Source organism: Metarhizium brunneum, chromosome 5, assembly GCF_013426205.1.
Source record: "Metarhizium brunneum chromosome 5, complete sequence".
Classification (NCBI taxonomy): Eukaryota; Fungi; Ascomycota; class Sordariomycetes; order Hypocreales; family Clavicipitaceae; genus Metarhizium; species Metarhizium brunneum.
Genome location: NC_089426.1, coordinates 3760106 through 3777108, shown reverse-complemented (window position 1 = coordinate 3777108; position 17003 = coordinate 3760106). Strand labels below are relative to the sequence as shown.

The window sequence follows — 17003 nt, the reverse complement described above, 5'->3', positions numbered from 1 at the left end:
TGTCAGCCCCACATGAGCTCTTGGTTGGTGGTCGAACTTCCCACCTGTCAGCATTGAATTCCACTCACAATCCAGACCTCTCTGCACCCTCGAGTATCAAAGCCTGCTATGCCATTGTGCAAACACCAACTTCTGCAGTTGCCGTGGCCGCTCAGAATCCGACAGAAGAGCCGTGCACTTGTATCTCGGGAATACTTTTCAACGGCTCAAGCCAATGGAGACCCTCTCCCTGGAGCGGCTGGCGTCGCGGTGGTACGACTTCAGCGACTATACGACGCAGAGACTTGACATTTCGTACGCACCTCTCCAAACCTCTCGTCCAGCTCTTCCTTCCGACGCAGTTACTAACTACGCCTGAGATTCACAGAACAACAACCCTCCAGATCGGGTGCGCCGTAGCCGCCATCCTCATCTCCTCCATCGTAACGCGCCTCCTCGTCCTCGCCCACGCAAACTCAAGCCCCCGACCCGTTCGATACCGCGTCCCTCCCCCCAAACTCCCGGAAACCAAGACGACAGTTGAGCAGACCAGCATCAAAATCCCCGGGACCTCGGCCATCCAATGCTACGCCCCTGCCACGGGCCAATTCCTCGGCCTCGTCAACCCCTCCACGCCAGACGGAATCGACCGCGCCGTCGCCGCCGCGTCCGCCGCCCAGCAGGCATGGCGGCAGACGTCGTTTCGCGAGCGCAGAGCCGTCCTCCGCTCCCTCATGCAGTACGTCCTGGACAACGCCGAGGACATTTGCAGGATCGCAGGTCTCGACAGCGGCAAGACCATGGTTGACGCGCAGCTGGGCGAGATCCTCGTCACGGTCGAGAAGATCCAGTGGACGCTGCTGCACGGCGAGAAGGCGCTGCGGCCCTCGCGCCGGCCCACGAACCTCCTCATGGCGTACAAGCGGAACACGGTCCACTACGAGCCGCTGGGCGTGGTCTCGGCCCTCGTGTCCTGGAACTACCCCTTCCACAACATGATGGGCCCCATCATCGCCGCCCTCTTCGCCGGCAACGCCATCGTCGTCAAGGTCTCGGAGCAGACGGCCTGGTCGAGCGCCCACTTCGCAGAGGTGGCCCGCGGGGCGCTGGCCGCCCACGGCCACGATCCCGCCCTCGTCCAGGCCGTCGCCTGCTGGCCCCAGGCGGCAGGGCACCTGACCTCGCACCCGGGCATAAGCCACATCACCTTCATCGGCTCGCAGTCGGTCGCGCACCACGTCGCCGCCAGCGCGGCCCGGAGCCTGACGCCCGTCGTGGCTGAGCTGGGCGGCAAGGACCCCTTCATCGTGCTCGACTCGGCCGCCGGGGACCTCGCGCGGATAGCAGAGGTCATCTTGAGGGGCACCTTCCAGGCCGCCGGCCAGAACTGCATCGGCGTCGAGCGCGTCATCGCGGCGGCCGGCGCCTACGACAAGCTCGTCGACATGTTGGCGCCCCGCGTCAGGGCGCTCCGCCTCGGCCCCGACGCCGACGTCGGCGCCATGATCTCGGACGCCTCGTTCGACAGGCTCGAGGAGCTCATCGCCGAGGCCGTCGAGCAGGGGGCCCGGCTCCTCGCCGGCGGCTCGCGATACAACCACCCCGACTACCCCAGGGGCCACTACTTCCAGCCCACCCTCCTCGTCGACGTCACCACCGACATGCGCATCGCCCAGCAGGAGTGCTTCGCCCCCGTCTTGACCATGCTGAGGGCCAAGTCCTCCTCGGCAGAGGACATGCTCGCCGTCGCAAACGCACCCAACTTTGGCCTCGGCGCCTCCGTTCACGGCTCCGAGCGCGATCCCGCCATGGGCCCCATCGTCCGTGGCCTCAAGGCGGGCATGGTTGCTGTCAACGACTTCGCCGCTTACTATGCCGTCCAACTCCCCTTTGGTGGAGTTGCCGGCTCTGGCTACGGCCGATTCGCAGGCGAGGAAGGCCTCAGGGGCCTGTGTAATATCAAGAGCGTCTGCGAGGATCGCTTTGCGTGGATGGGTATTCGGACCGGCATCCCCCCGCCTGTGCAGTATCCTGTGCCCAGCCAGAAAAAGGGCTGGGCGTTTACCCAAGGTGTTGTGGAGGTTGGCTATGGAGACGGTCCGAGAAAAGTCAAGGGCTTGGGCAAGATACTGGGAAACATGTAACCCTGCCACCATTGTAACTACAGCATCTTCTAAACTTGCCTTGTATATATCAAGGCCTTCATTAATGATCACTAATTAATGCATGCTCCCGAATTGCCAAAGACGGCGGTGGTCTTTTGACGCTCATTCCAGGTTGAAATCCGAAAATCTCTCGAGCTGGGAGGTTCTACGAGGGCACGGCATCAGCCCGCTTGGTCACATCTTGGTTGAATTTGCGAAACAAAAGCATTGACTAGCATTTACTCTGCGACTAGCTACCTGAGACCTGCTGTTACTATGGGCAAAGGTATGCCTGTGTATGACCTTGCGTAAAATCACAATCTCTCAGTCTCAATTCTCGATATTTGCATCAAAGACATGTCATACCATAACGTAAGACCAGCAACATGATTGTCCGTTGAGTTTTACCAACCGACAGACACAGTTTGAGCACCAGCTCCCCAACCGTTATTGGTAGGAACTGGAGCAGGCGCGGCAGGCTCACCTCCCCAACCGTTGCTTGTAGTAGCCGGAGCAGTTGGAGCAGCCTCACCTCCCCAGCCGTTGTTGGCATGAGCGGGAGCAGTTGGAGCAGTTGGAGCAGTTGGAGCAGCTGGAGCAGTTGGAGCAGCTGGAGCAGCTTTACCTCCCCAGCCGTTGTTGGCAGGAGCGGGAGCAGTTGGAGCAGCCTCACCTCCCCAGCCGTTGTTGGCAGGAGCCGGAGAAGTCGCAGCATCGGTGTTGGAATGGCCCCATCCAGAACCAGTACCATTTGTATCCTCTGCTTGCCCTCCTCCCCAAGAGTCGTTGCCCGAGGTACCATTGGCTTGCTCTTGGCCCTGTGCTTCGGCAGGGTCATAGTCAGACTCCGTCTCAAAGCGAAGATGAACCGCCGCATCCCCTTCTGGAAGATACACCTGCAGAAACTCTGGGACCTCCTGCTTTGTTTCAAGGAGGGTCCTAGTGAGAACGCTACCCATGGAATCATCATTCACAGGATCGAAGAAGGAGGTGGCCAACCCTCGATGCCCAATACGTCCCGTTCGACCTGGAAAGACAGTTAGAAATATCACTTGCATTTCTCAATAACTTACTTACCAATACGATGCGTGTACTCTTCGATTCCACCATGTTCCATGGACGGGAGGTCATAATTGATGACATGCATGACGTTACGGACATCAATACCGCGAGCAGTTACTCCGGTGGCAATGAGAATCGGCGCCTGGCCAGCACGGAAAGAACGCAGTGCGGCCTCACGTTCCTTCTGAGTTCGTTCGGAATGCATGGAGGTGACCGGGAGCCCCATGTTGTACAAGAAATCATCCAGATTGTCCACTTCTCTTCGGCTATTGGCAAAGATGATGGTTCTCACACCGGTCATTTGATTAAGAAGGCGAAGAAGGGTATCGCGCTTCTCATCTCGCTCTGTGGCCAGTATCACTTGCTTAATGTTTTCCGTTGTACTACCAGCTCTGCCAACTCGGAATCGGACATGAGCCGCCGACAAATGATCCTTGGCAAGGTCACGAGCAGCCTTGGGAAACGTGGCTGAGAAAAGACCGTACTTGACGTTGCCCTCGTCTTGTTCTGCATATAGATTGTCAGTCTGTCTTCTCGGATATGAACAAGAAATCACACCTACCTCCACCCGAGAGGACCTGGCTTAGTTCGTCGTTCCAGTCAGAATCCAGCATTTCATCAGCTTCATCGATGATCATATACTTAAGGCGACGAAGAGTTAAAATGTGCGGACGGGATATGAAATCCACTAGCCGCCCAGGCGTGCCAACAAGAATGTCGCATCCCTTGCTCAACAAACTGATCTGCTGAGCCGTAGGCAGGCCACCATACACGACACATGGACGTAGCATGGAGCGATAGCAGAATTTTCGAGCTTCGTTGAAGATTTGCACAGCTAGCTCTCGGGTTGGTGCGACCACCAAAACCAATGGCTCTGCCGTGACGGCATCAATGCCCTCACGGTAGGTGGCCGGGTTAGGGCGAGGAGCGGCCAGCTTTTTGGCCTTGCCCATGAGCTTGCTCAGAATGGGAATCAGGTAGGCAGCTGTCTTGCCGGATCCTGTAAATGGCGGCAGCGTTAATATAATTCGTTTGAGCCGATGAGGATAGTCTGTCGAGTGGTTCATTTCATACCTGTTTGGGCAATGCCGATCACATCATGACCTTGGAGCATTGATGGGATAGTGTATTTCTGGATAGGCGTAGGAGCGTCATATCCCATCAACTTGATGTTTTCCGCCATGACAGGATGCAACGCTGCGTCCTTGAAGGTACGAAGTGGCTGGATCCTGACAGGTCCTTCCTGTTCGACGCTGATCTGCTCAATCCTGGCGATGTTAGATGGATTTGAACCGATAGTGTATGATAAAACTTACTTGGAGAAGTCCAATCCCGCGCGATCGTGACGAGTCTCCGGGTCGCCGAAGAGCTCCAGCTCCAGGGCCTCAAACTTGGGCCCTACATCACCGAAGTCGTCGTTCCATTGATAAATCGGTGCAGATCCATCAAAATGCTCGACTTCTTGGCTGCCATCGCCATTCAGGGCCGAGTAGTCAATTTTTTGGGGTTCAACCCAGGCACCTGGGGCTGCAGGGGCAGGCTTGACCTGGCTCGCCATGGTATCTACTTGCAGTAGGCGAGTTCTAAGAGTTGAGTCAGTTTTCAGCCTCTGCGTGCTCGACAAAACCCAGCTGCAGCAGTGGTTCCAGTCGGATGTTTAGCAGAAGAAGCGTGGGAAGCTGCTGGAGCTCGCATAGGCTCAGCAAAGACATCAAAACGCAGGTTCAGGGGAGCAAAATAAACAGAGTGGTTTCTCACCTTGCTACGAGCTGCAACGATCTCAACGAATGGGGAAAAGAACGAGTGAAGGAGCACTTGATGTGATTGATCAGGTCAAAGCCTCTCTCTACCTACGTGAAGGCGGGAAGCATGAAAAAGGGAGGGAAGGAGGGAAGGAGGGAAAGAAGGGAAAGAAGGGAAGGAGGGAAGGAGGGAGGTGAGGAAAGTTTATATGTAAACACTTACAGCTGTTGGAGGTCTTGCCAGCTGGCTCGATGGATAAGCGAAATTCCGGCAGCTTCTGCACTCTACGCTTTCGAGCAGGACCTGGGCTGGCTTGTTGTAATAGCTGGCTCACAATTGTCGGCACTGCGGCTTTGTACTCAAGTTAAAATTGATGCGATAGAAAAATACCTGTCGCGTTCGCTTGCTGGTCTTGATCCTTTGCAGTCCTCAATGTGATTTGTATGCGATATATTTACGTTAGCTTAAGTAGGAAGCAAGCGAAGAGCTCCTCCTGGTCGCTTGTAGATTATATCTATTCATAATATTGGACTTTATGCCAACTAAATAGCTATCCAGAATGCAAATTGTCCATTCAGCGAACCCATTGGAGTTGCTTCTCTATTTTATATTTGCATGGATAACTTGTCGTTCAGAGGCATATTCATGCCGTGCCAGCGGCCCCTGGCGTCTTCTCGTCCTTGGTTTTTGCCACACGTGGGCCACATGTGCAGAACTGGCCCTGCGCCAGCAGGTGTAGCGCACATGGTGACAAGAAGCAGTTGACAGACAGCTGCCTTATGAGGCGCGCATATCTGCTGCACGTGCCGTAGTGATGACGGGATAGGCTGGACTGCGTTCCGTCCTACGTCAGTCTCTGCTGCCACGAGATGAACTCGTGTGCTGGAGTATGAATTGCAGCCAACACCCCTCACCATAAATCGAGCAGATCTTGTGTATCCATTGCAGTTGAAGGCTCAAAATCGGCCAAGCCGTCCTTCAAAACCTGCTCCATCGAAGAGGCAGCACGACCAGTAGCACCTCCTTCTTTCTTGGCTTTATCAAGGCCTTTGCTAATAGCATCAAGAAACCTTTTGCAGAATATTTCTTGCCGGGCCGCTCGATTTGAATACATCTCGCCTTCTTCATCACGACGAGCGCCAGAGAGATTGAGATATTCAAAGGAATTCGGCGCACGAGGCACTCTGTACAGAGCATCCCAGTATTGAGAAGAGCTCTCCACTTGGGACGATTCATCCGCGAATCCGGCTTGGAGAAACCGAGACAGTGCTGTGATTTGTTTGGCAAGGGTTTGAGCGTCCTTGGCCTTCATTGATGTGCGTGTGGCTGAAGTCCAACCCCCATTAGAAGAAGATACGGCCCAGCCCATCATTGCACAAAATGTGCCTAGAGTCTTAACCCATCCGCCTGGACAGTTGACCAGCTCGGAACCAGCTACCTCGAGTAGCCATTCCATCACGGCCAGCGAGTTGTTACTTATATCGGCGGACAAATGCGTCATTCCTGCCCGTATGTACATTGATGCGTGCTCCGTGCTATGCTTGATCTCGTCTCTTGGAAGAGTCTGAAGTAATTTCAAAAGCTGGGCCCGCACTGGTGTAGAACTGTCGGACACCAAGGGAAGGATTTTATTCAGTAGAGCAATGGTGCCAATGGGATTGGATGGCTGGTCGACAGATAGTTGGCTTGTTAAAAAGGCCAGGGAATCTCGGCGTTGTTTATCTGATCTCGATGAGGAAGCCAAGGACAAATTGTGCTTGAATTGTTGGACATAGTCCGGTGCATCCGTCGATAAGGATTGCTGTCCCACCACAATGGCTTTCCTCAATGATCAGCAGCTTGTCAACTTCAGTGCCAGGAGTATTGTCAAACCTTTGGACTTGAAGCTTGTGTCTGTAAAATTCGAAGCCTTTGGCTTTGTCTTCCCAACCTTATATTTGGGTTTCTATATTCTCTTTTCTTTAGTCGACTATTATTTTGTATCACGACTAGTGCAATTTTCATACCTGGAAGTCTTTCTGCTTCTCCTTCTTTTTCTTGGCACTAGAACCCATTCTGACAGCGGCTCAAGTAATTACGAAGACTTTTTTTGAAGCCAATAAATTTGACAGCCAATTCTCGCTGCGATGGACTATCTAGCGGTTTGGTCACGATGCTATTCGTGATACATATCGACAAATTGGGTTCTGTCTGGGGTTCGTCAAATTTTGGCGGTGTGTTTTGGCAGAACTCCGCCACTGTTGTCACCAGCCAAAGGAGTTCCCCACACTGGCCATGATCTGGTGATGTTGACTAATGGGACCTCCCAAGCTGGAAACGCGCCACCTCTTTGCCAAGACAGGGTCTGATTTCAGGTGCCTCTACCATGACAATGTCAGACTCTTCGACGGTAGGCGCATTTTTTGAAGACGTAATTGAATTAGAATCAAGAGCAGTGCTGACGGTAATTTTAGCTCAACGGCTACGAGGCCCTCGAAGAGAAGCTTGAGCGACTATTTAAAAAGCCAGGCGTCCGGGCGAGCATTGTTCTTGACAGAACAAGCGGCGCGATTCTAAAGACCAGCGGCGAACTATCAGCTCTTCGAACAGCAAAGGCTCGAGATGCGGCAACATCAGCGTCGTTCTCCAACGAGGCTCCTGCAGCGGACGCAAGTGAATCTCAAGGGGTTGAGGATTTCGCGGCGATGATTTGGAACTTTGTCAAAACGTCTGGCAATTTGGTGCAGGAGGTGGATTCAGAGGTCGCTCTACCAATTCTGGACGCAAACCGAATTCTTGGGCTAATGTCGGAACAGGATGAAATGCGACTGCTTAGATTACGAACGAAGAAACAGGAGATTGTCATCGTCCCCGATGCCAAATACGTTCTCACCGTTATTCACGACACGCCATCTGCTTGAGAAGTAGCGAATTCGCTGGAACTTTGTACATGATGCTAGCATCCAGAGATGAACGATGAAAAAGCGAATTTGAATAATGACCACGTCGGGGATATGCATGACTTGACGAGTTGGCGTATTGATATGACTGCTTTGCCGCAACGGATTGACACGGCGTACAGGATGAGTGATACCCCGCAGAAGTCGTATATGTAATTAGCAACGGATCTTGCATGGGAACAATGAACTATGGACTGCCCAGGTGCTGCCCGAAGCCCGAGTGGCTGGCGTTGGTGAATTGGTGATGTCTGGCTGACCCGTACCTGCGGCGTGAAGTGTTAGCTCTATGTGCACATTTTCGGCATAATGGGTAATCCGGTGGCGTTTCGAGGTGGTATAGGTTTTTGTATTATTTCGCATCCTCCGAGTAGCGGAGCGCATCGGTATGGAAGACATACTGTCCAGCTTTGTCATTTAGGAGGCGGATCCCAACAAAAGCTACATGCCCTGGGTTACCTAGGTAGGTACGTACATATGTGTAGCTGCATGATGTGCATTCTTTCAGGTCGGCACGGGTTTGCCAGCGGTTATCTGAGGCGATGGACGCCTACACACTCAACTCCAGATGACCCGATGCCAGATGCAGATGCCGCAGATGCCAGTCCGGGCGATTGGCGCAATTGGGACGAGGGGGGGATCTGTCACCAGAGCTGTCTGGTTCCCAAGCCGCGCCTGCTTTAGTAGATTGCGGGGAAAGCAAGAATAGGGGACCAGGGCCTGAACCATCCGCATTCAGAGCCCAGCCATGAGATCAACATTCGTCGACGTCTCTCACCTGCCCACCCACTCATCAATTCCTTGCTGCACGAGATCAACGGCCACTGCAATCTGGTTATTTTGTACGGGGCGCATTGAGCCATTATTCACTTGCTTCAAGCTCCTTGCAACGCATGCACCCTAGTCCATGCCGAGCATCTTGCGACGCTTGCAAGTCAACCAGAGCAATCAAAGGTCACGCCACTCACTCAAGTACGAAACCACGAGTGGGCGTCTGGGAGAAGAGGTCCTCGCACACCCGACCTGAACGTCTTCCTGCATCAGGGGGTCCATTGATTTCCGAGTTTTCCTGCCTGCTTATACGAGCTGCGAGAACGTAGGACCAACGATCCTTCTTTGCATTATTTTTTGGCTTCGAACAACGGCATCTGCCATTCTTCGATTCCTGTCGCCGGTGACCAGGGATCAATCGTGTGCCATCCTTACCCAGTCGAGTCCAGTCGAGTCACGAATCATCCGCACCCATTACCTTCTGGCCTCCCATTGCTCAACCCAGACACCCAACTGGTGGCGACACACCGGATTTGCATATTGATGGTGCGCGCGAATACGAATGCCCCAGTCTCTCTAGGCACTTTCATGGCTCACGGGGCAAGATCCCGCGGTGACGCTCAACAGCACAATGTCGACAACCTTGAGTGAGGAAGACATTGAGAAACTCTTCTCTGGAGCACCACAATTCTTTGCGCGGAACGAGAGCCACTTCTATGGTGCTCCCCATCCTAGCATCGCATTTCTGTTTGACGAAGAGCTTGAAATCAGAGACTTGACAGATCATGTTCAAATCGAGGACAAGGCCTGGGGTGCCATGACGGCTTGGCCACACTTGACCAGGGATGCCGAACATGATGCCGTTGCCAAGAGGCAGATACAGGAGAATCACAAGGCCCACTTCCATGTCAAGTGTCGAGAGCGGCCGAATATGATGAGCATGCAGGGAGTGGAAAAGGGAACCATGGGTTATCAGGCAGCTCTTGAACTTCCGGCAGGCGATTCCCTTGAGGAAGAGCAATTTGGTTTCGAAAGCCTCGGCACCAAAGCCAAGGTGATTGTGGAGGCCAGAGCTCACATGCTGTCGCACAGCGGAATGCTGCGTCGTATACCAGAGCCAGAAGTCCTAGATCGCCTCAGGCGAAATAGCGACATCTACCGGCACAACGACCTGAAGTCGAGAACTTGTGTGGATACGTACAAGGACCTCTTCCACAATTTCATGAGGCCAACCAACGCCGTTACTGACCAGGCAGACCACTGCGGCCTCAACAATCAAATTCGGGCGTTGCTAAAATGCCTCGGCGTTGCCAATGTCTGGATAGACTTTTCTCGCGTCGAATGGAGAATTCGCTTGGGCCAAGTGCTATGGGGGGAAAACGATGGCGACGAGCTGGACGACGACACAGCAATTCATGATACCGACGATGCCAAGGAGCGTGCTGAGGAAAAGTACTGGCTACTCATGCAAATTTTGCTTGCAACAGAGCTTCTGATCAGACTGGATGCCGTCACGGAAGGGATTGAGTACGGCGTGACTGGAATCAGGCCCATAGACGTCGTCCATTTTGAACGAGCAGCATCTCAAACTGTCAAATGGTCTTTACTCTTGGCTCGGAGTTGGCTCGACAATATTGAAATTGTCAAAGAGGACGATCCTTTACCTGTGCGACCTCCAGCCCCGCGGCGTGGGAGCAGCTGGCTCGGGGCGCTGGCCAGTAGAGTCACAAACCGATATCACAAAAAGAACGCGTCGCCGCCTTACCACTACACTATAAAGGGGCGCAACGGCGAACGTCAGGTTGAGGGCCTGACTCACTTTGCCAGGAACTTGATGTGGCCAGGAATAGACAGATACGAGACCAAAATTTCAGAAAACGCACAGAATGCAATCGAAGAAACTCCTGGGCGGAGGACCAGCTCACTATCCATAATATCCAGGCACTCATCAAATTTTGGGGCTTGGGACATTACATGTAACCATGGCAAACACAAGGGTCGTGCACAAGCCCAACGAAGAAGGCTGGCTGCTGCCCTCCATGAATCTGGTTGGTTGACCAAGTCATATGTGTTCGGCTTAATCATTCCCGGCGATTCCCTTTGTCACTATCTCATGGCCACGCTTTTGGAGAACGACACCGAGGCAATGGCGAAGCTCGGCCCCTTTGCCAATTTGTCTGGAGGTTTTGTATACTCGGGCAAGAGTTTTTGGAGCACAAGTTGCATTGTTGGACGTGTGCTCGCAGCAGGCAAAGGGGCAGCAGAATGCATGGGGTGGGTTTCAACAGACGTCCTCCCAGAAGATGTGGAGGATGGCTGGCTGACCATAGAGGTTGAAGATGTTGCTGGTGAGTTGACCCATTGTGCCATTGCATATTCCGTCGCTGATGGATGTTTTATATTAGACGATATTGCGCAGCTCGGCAAAAAAGCCAGGCTTTGGGGTAAGAAGAAGGTTGAGCGTGAATCATCCATTTTGGGCAACGGCAAGGAGAATTCCGTCCAAGCCGCGGACTTCATAATCCCACATGAAAACAAATACACCACGCCGCCTCCCACGGTTTATGTCGAGCTCCTATCTCTGGTCCTCACCTCGTCTCCCGAGCCCGTAGCGGCTACCCCGCTGTCAGAGATGGTGCCAACGCCGACTGTTGAGCATTGTACCAAATGTCCCGAATTGATTTCATATCCGGCAGGTTGCAAGTTCTTTGTCTCTATTGGCGGAAGCAAGGAGGAGGAGTACCAGTATCCGCTAACATACGATGTCAACTTTGTTACGGCCCATCCATGTGCCCCATCACAGAGGGTAAGGGTTGTGAGATCGCCTGTTTCAAGCCCGACGATAAAGCAAATAGATGGGTTGGGAGATATGATGGCTAATAATTCGAGGGCCTCATTCAGGACTGGTAAGGCTCCCTGCTCTCCCACCGCCAGTATCCGATGGCAGTATATGGTGCATCTGTCTAACTCGCACCAGGACACCCTTTGCATAAGTTTTACGAGTTTACCGTGATCCACATTTCCGAACTGATCAAGAAGCCACGCACGACGCTGTCGGAATTTCTCCGCGATCCTACTTTTGGCAAAGCAGGGTCGAACCGAGTGCTTGTCATTGACTGCATTACCGGGTTTGCGGAACAGCCAAAGTCGCCAGCCGTTGCAGAGATTATAAAGCCATCGTCATCACCGATTCTTGATCGAAAAGGCAGCTTCTCTGCGGCGGCGAGAATGCATTTGGAGTCTCAAAAGAGACAGTTTGGTTCCGACATGGAGATTATGGTGAGAGCGATATGTGCGCAGAGGGGCTGGAATGCGGTTATTAGTAGACGAAGGAGGAGTTGTTTGGCTTGTGCAATTCGGGAAGCTGGCGCATTGGCATGGAGAGTCATTATACGGGTACCGTGAATATCACGAAGCGAGGTTAGGATTTGGTGTATCAGGGCATTGCATTTAAAGCGATAGGCACGGGTTTTGAAGGATTTCCAGGTTATTGGTACGAGCATTCGGTAGCCATGAGTGTAATTTTTACATAGTAGTCAGACGCAATTCAACTCTCCAACCTGAAGATGGGGGGCTTCCCCGTGGCTTTACAATGACACGGAGTGTTTAGTTCTATTTGGTAGTGTGTTGTCAATTGCGCGTAGGGCGTAGGCGGTATTAGACGACCAGACGGGCGTGGTCTCCTCGATGTCCGCTCTGCGGTGGTGGCACTGGGTCTGGTGCGCGTGCGGACCCACCCAGCACTAGGCCGTCCGCCTTCGTGGACGGTTTTGCGGCTCTCTTGAATGTTGTACAGATAACTCGGTACCCCAGACGGCTGGTGAGAGCTTCAACACCATCCCTCTCCACCGCACCATCTCATCACCCAGCGAGCCATCATGGTGTCAAGCAAGGACATGCGACGACCGGACCTGAGTATGCTACCCCTTCCCTACGCCGCGCGCCTGAATCCCGCGTCCGAAACCGCCAATGGGCACTCCTGTTGGGCGGGCGCAAACGAACAATCCGTTGCTAACGTGGCGAATTCCGCAATTAGTCGTCCCCTATCAGGAGCCCGCCGCCTCGAGCGACAAGGCCGACTTTTCGTCTACAATCTCCTCCACGCTGCCCATGGCTGCCATGTTTACACGCAACAGATACATCGGATGGTATGTGACGCGACCAAGCAACGGTTGGATCTGACGGGAGGGCATTGCCGAGCTTTGCAAGGTCACACCTCTCTCCGCTGCGTGCAGGTGGCTGCCACTCTCTGCATGCGTCTCTACGGCGGGAGGCTACGTTTGAAACGAACATGAGAAAAACAATTTGGGAGCAGTGTAGCTGATGATGATGCTGGAACAGGGCGGCCGTCGTCTTCACCATCCAGAATTGGCTGGGTGAGAGTGAGGAGACGACCAAGAATTCGAGTACGCCCGGCGTCTTCTCCGTCCTCATGTCCGGTACGAACACACTCTTTTCTAGTTTATTCCCTTCCGCACCGATTTCACATGCATGATAGGACGTGCAAGCTAATGCTGTTTGGTAGTCATGGCTCTGGGCGTCACCTACATGCCGCTCTTCCTTCCGCCCAGCCGCAACGCCGCTGGCGGATCTAGTACCGAAGCCCCTGCGCCCATTCCGGCCTCATAACTTATTCCACGCGGCGGAGAAATATTGGCAGTGGGCTGGTTGATGGAAGAAGGGGTTGGGGACTGCGGTGGCAATACCCAGCGACAAAAACGTGAGGAGTCAAGTACGATGGTGATGGGAGGGACAGTGTGAGGAATTGTACGATCAGGCGAGAGCATAGCACGTGTTGAGCTTATGGGAATTGGAACCAAAATCACAGTCTCTCGGCGCATGTGCGTATCTCTTTTGGGTCTGGCCAAGGTGGGATGACAGCTCGCTTGGCATGGTTGGGAAAGCGACCATGGTTCGACAATAACGGAACGGGATGCCAACTCGGCCACGGCGCCCAAATGTGCCCCCTCGCGTCTCCGGGTGTCGACAGCAGCACCTGAGCTCATTCCCTGGCCAGTGGCAGCGTCTCGCCCGCTAGCCAGATCTTAGCCCGTGCGGATTTATGCTTTGGAGTCGACACCAACGGCGCTCAGGCACCGCCCGAGATGATCTCGGCGTCCCACATCCACCGCCAAAATGGCGCCTCCATCCTGAAACCCTCGACAACGCCCCTGCGACGAGCCCCGTTACAGAAACCCACTCTGCTTCCCTCCCCCTTCTCTCTGCTCTCTGTCTTTGCCTCGCAGTTCCGTTTCTCGAATTCCTGATGTAGATGAAAACAAAACCCATTCTCCTCTGCTGACCTGCCTTTGTCGTTTCTCGCCGGCCGTGAATCACCAATTCCGTATAATCCGACCAAAATGAAGACCTCGCTCGCTCTTGTTCTCGGCGCCGCCGCCTCGATTGTCACCGCCGGCATTGTCATCACCCCCATCAAGGACGATCAAATCGTGCCCAGAATGGGGGATGATTGCGCCTTTGGCGTCGTTACGCCCCAAGGATGCGGGTAAGTATCCCGCCGCATCTGTTGGATGAGTAGAGTCGAGTCGAGCTGACGGCGTCTAGTCCCAAGCGCAACTAGGACGAATCGTTTGTGCATGATTCTCGCGGGGTAGAGGAACAAGAGAAGAGGGCGGGTTGTAATATCGTCGAGGCGGGGAGATGACGGACATGTAATTTACATTGAGCGCTGAGCGCGTCGATACCACTGGACTTGGAAACGCGGAGGTCGCATAGCGGGAGGCATTGCCATTTAATGGAATTGATTTTTGGGGATTTCTCGCATCTCTCGTCGTTGGTGACAGACTGACTGGCCACGTCGTTGGGCGGAGGAGTCTGTCTTTCGTGTTTCGAAATTGACGACAGGCACTTGAGCTGTCTGGGGGTGGGTTGCGCTGCCATCTGTCATGGCACACTGGATACTATGGCAAATAACAATGGTCAACTACAAGTTTGCTCAACTGAGCTCTATGGTGGTCGTCACTCATGGCTGGAAGCGTGACGGCTTACAACACCAACGCCAAGTCAAGCGGGATCCCGTCTCCGAGGGCCGCGAGCTTGAACAGAGCCTCGGCAATAACAACAGGCTCAATCTCACCGGCCACGAGAGCCTGCTTGGCCATGGCCTCTAGTTTCCTAGCCGGCGTGTCGTCCCCGGACTACGCGGCATGCGGCTCCGTGTACTTGCTGCTGCTGCCTGCAAAGCTGGTCCCGAGGCCGCTGGGCCTGGTAACGTCTTTGCCGATGCTGCTTGAGCACCCGGTGACTTTGGGGTTGTCGCTATCAGCACGACGGGAGGGAAGTGTCAATGTTTGCAGGATTGGACGAGGTGTCGTGTACTTGGTCAACCGCACAGCGGTCCAGGGGCAGACGATGCGGGTTAGGGTTGGCGGGATTCACGCTGGCGGCCGGGACGAAGAGTCGGATGCTTGATGTTTTTCTTATTCTAATTCCAAATGAATACCGTGTTTTTTTTTTCAAATCAGTCGATTCACTTGGCGGCACTATGTCTATTTAACTTGATGGTCGTCCATAAAGACGGGCCCGACACCCGCCTTGTGATGTCTGGCTCAAGTTCTGCCTGCCACACCCGATTTCAAATCTCGTCTCAATACCAACTCGGTACGTGATATGCTAAAAAAAATGATACAGCTTCGATCTTGGCCAGCTAAGCTTTCCGCCAGGTGAGTCCTGTCGTATTGACGACCGCGCTGACGACGGGGAGACAAATACTGCATGTCCAGCACTGAAAAATTGAAACATATTCCGTATACAATACTGTGAGAAGGAACTCAAAAAAGGGCATTTTTTTTCATACCGCAGGGGCTGGTGTAAGCATGACCGCATTATTCATCGGCAAACAAACCAGCAGCGGCAGGCTGCGCATGTCAACAACATGCCGCGTAGCCGAATCGTAGATGGTGGTTTATAAGACGGGGCAAAGAGAATTGCGACTTGGCCGGCGACTCTTTTTTTTTTCTTTTTTAGAAGAGCACAAGAAACCGTCGTATGAGTCGCGTTTAGAATGAAAAGCCACAGTTGTTTGGCGTAGATGTACAAGACTCCCACAACAGACGTCGTCTTTCCCGCAAGACAGAGCTTGTTTACTATTCAAGTCTTGACTGGGCATTCATGTCCCCATCTCGGCACACCCTCCGTTTTCTCAACTTGGCAGAAAGGAACACTGAAGCAACGATCCAATCAATATACTACAGCCCACGAACCGTTGCCTTACCGCAGCGCAGTATGCGGCCTGCCGTACGGGGTCGACATGGTGTTGCGGCGCCACACGACATGCTTGCTGGTCGAAGCCGTCGACGAGCCCGCGGCGCAAGATGCCTTGGAGGGCTGGCAATCCTGCGGCGACGTGGATCGCGATGCCGCGTCTTGCCGCGCCTGCTTCGAAGATGCTGAAGTAGTAGTCGACGGCATTCTGGTCCTGTCTATCCGCACATCAGTCCATCGGACATATGTACTTGGCATCTATGTGCCGTTCACACTCCCAGAGGCCTCTTGTACTCACTCTTATCTTGTCTCGTTTGTTCCCGTACTGTTCAGAGTCTGTCGTACAATGTACCCGCAGTGAGTTGGCAAAGGACACAAGGCAAAAAGTGGCATCTACGTCTTTTTTTTAAAAAGCCACGAGTCGTTGACTTTTCGCATCTTCAAGTACATACGTAATGGCGGGCATCGTCCAACGGAGCCCGACGCCGTCATCGCCAAGGCAGGTCAGACAAACCTGGGTGCGTGGATCCCGGATCCGCAGCCATCTTCCCTCGACAGGACACGACATGGAGATATGATTGATTAGATGCGCCGCTTGCAGCCCCATCGAGAGGGCCCGTTGCCGCCGTGGCTTGCATGAGCCTTGGGCCGCTGTCCGGCAAGGGGGTGCTGCATCATGCCACCAGACACGCCGACCAGCGCTGGCTGTCCCAGAGCGCATGCCAGTGTCACGACGTGAGGCATTTCCATCTGCGCTCATTCAAGCTGCATGCATGCATGTGGTGGTGATTTGCGTTTGCGGAGTGGCTGGTCCGGACTGGTCAATCGTATATACGACGAATCAGCGCGCCGCGCAACGAACCACGACCGGCTTGAGGTCGAGTGGCGACATGGACGCCCGCATCGGCGGCAGTGGCGGCTTGAATGTTGGGCACATCAATGCATTAATGTTCAATGTTAGACCTGTTGGCCATCGTGACGTGGAGACTCTACGGAGGGGGAAAAAAAAGAAAAAAAGAATCCCGCGCATCAACAACATGCCCACCGTCCTCGGACCATGGATCGCGATGCAAAAGGTCTTGCTGAACGTCTTGGCAAAAGACGGTCGGGAATAAGGACAAAAGCATCCATCGTCACTCCAGAC

General features: G+C 53.8%; 7 protein-coding genes across 7 annotated transcripts; 5 read left to right on the top strand and 2 right to left on the bottom strand.

The window, feature by feature from the left end:
• Window positions 1–214: 214 nt before the first annotated feature.
• On the top strand, window positions 215–2123 carry G6M90_00g091920 (uncharacterized protein; the record flags this gene model as incomplete). The annotated part of the gene is made up of 2 exons (XM_066131410.1): window positions 215–294; window positions 368–2123. The coding sequence occupies 2 exons, from the start codon at window positions 215–217 to the stop codon at window positions 2121–2123; spliced, it is 1836 nt and encodes a 611-aa protein (XP_065987374.1).
• A 404-nt stretch (window positions 2124–2527) lies between these two features.
• Window positions 2528–4743, bottom strand: DED1_1 (ATP-dependent RNA helicase DED1; the record flags this gene model as incomplete). The annotated part of the gene is made up of 5 exons (XM_014686350.1): window positions 2528–3150; window positions 3201–3692; window positions 3748–4185; window positions 4260–4453; window positions 4502–4743. 5 exons carry the CDS (start codon window positions 4741–4743, stop codon window positions 2528–2530), a joined length of 1989 nt encoding a protein of 662 aa, XP_014541836.1.
• Window positions 4744–5838: 1095 nt separating this feature from the next.
• IPI1 (Pre-rRNA-processing protein IPI1) lies at window positions 5839–6982 on the bottom strand (the record flags this gene model as incomplete). The annotated part of the gene is made up of 3 exons (XM_014686349.2): window positions 5839–6746; window positions 6801–6873; window positions 6935–6982. 3 exons carry the CDS (start codon window positions 6980–6982, stop codon window positions 5839–5841), a joined length of 1029 nt encoding a protein of 342 aa, XP_014541835.2.
• A 317-nt stretch (window positions 6983–7299) lies between these two features.
• G6M90_00g091890 (uncharacterized protein) lies at window positions 7300–7828 on the top strand (the record flags this gene model as incomplete). The annotated part of the gene is made up of 2 exons (XM_014686348.1): window positions 7300–7317; window positions 7382–7828. 2 exons carry the CDS (start codon window positions 7300–7302, stop codon window positions 7826–7828), a joined length of 465 nt encoding a protein of 154 aa, XP_014541834.1.
• A 1438-nt stretch (window positions 7829–9266) lies between these two features.
• Window positions 9267–13264, top strand: G6M90_00g091880 (uncharacterized protein; the record flags this gene model as incomplete). Its single annotated transcript, XM_066131409.1, has 6 exons — window positions 9267–10983; window positions 11041–11541; window positions 11613–11914; window positions 12686–12783; window positions 12977–13074; window positions 13161–13264. The coding sequence occupies 6 exons, from the start codon at window positions 9267–9269 to the stop codon at window positions 13262–13264; spliced, it is 2820 nt and encodes a 939-aa protein (XP_065987317.1).
• Window positions 13265–13995: 731 nt separating this feature from the next.
• On the top strand, window positions 13996–14216 carry G6M90_00g091870 (uncharacterized protein; the record flags this gene model as incomplete). The annotated part of the gene is made up of 2 exons (XM_014686345.1): window positions 13996–14141; window positions 14201–14216. The coding sequence occupies 2 exons, from the start codon at window positions 13996–13998 to the stop codon at window positions 14214–14216; spliced, it is 162 nt and encodes a 53-aa protein (XP_014541831.1).
• A 355-nt stretch (window positions 14217–14571) lies between these two features.
• On the top strand, window positions 14572–14766 carry G6M90_00g091860 (uncharacterized protein; the record flags this gene model as incomplete). Its single annotated transcript, XM_066131408.1, has 1 exon — window positions 14572–14766. One exon carries the CDS (start codon window positions 14572–14574, stop codon window positions 14764–14766), a length of 195 nt encoding a protein of 64 aa, XP_065987298.1.
• Window positions 14767–17003: the final 2237 nt, after the last annotated feature.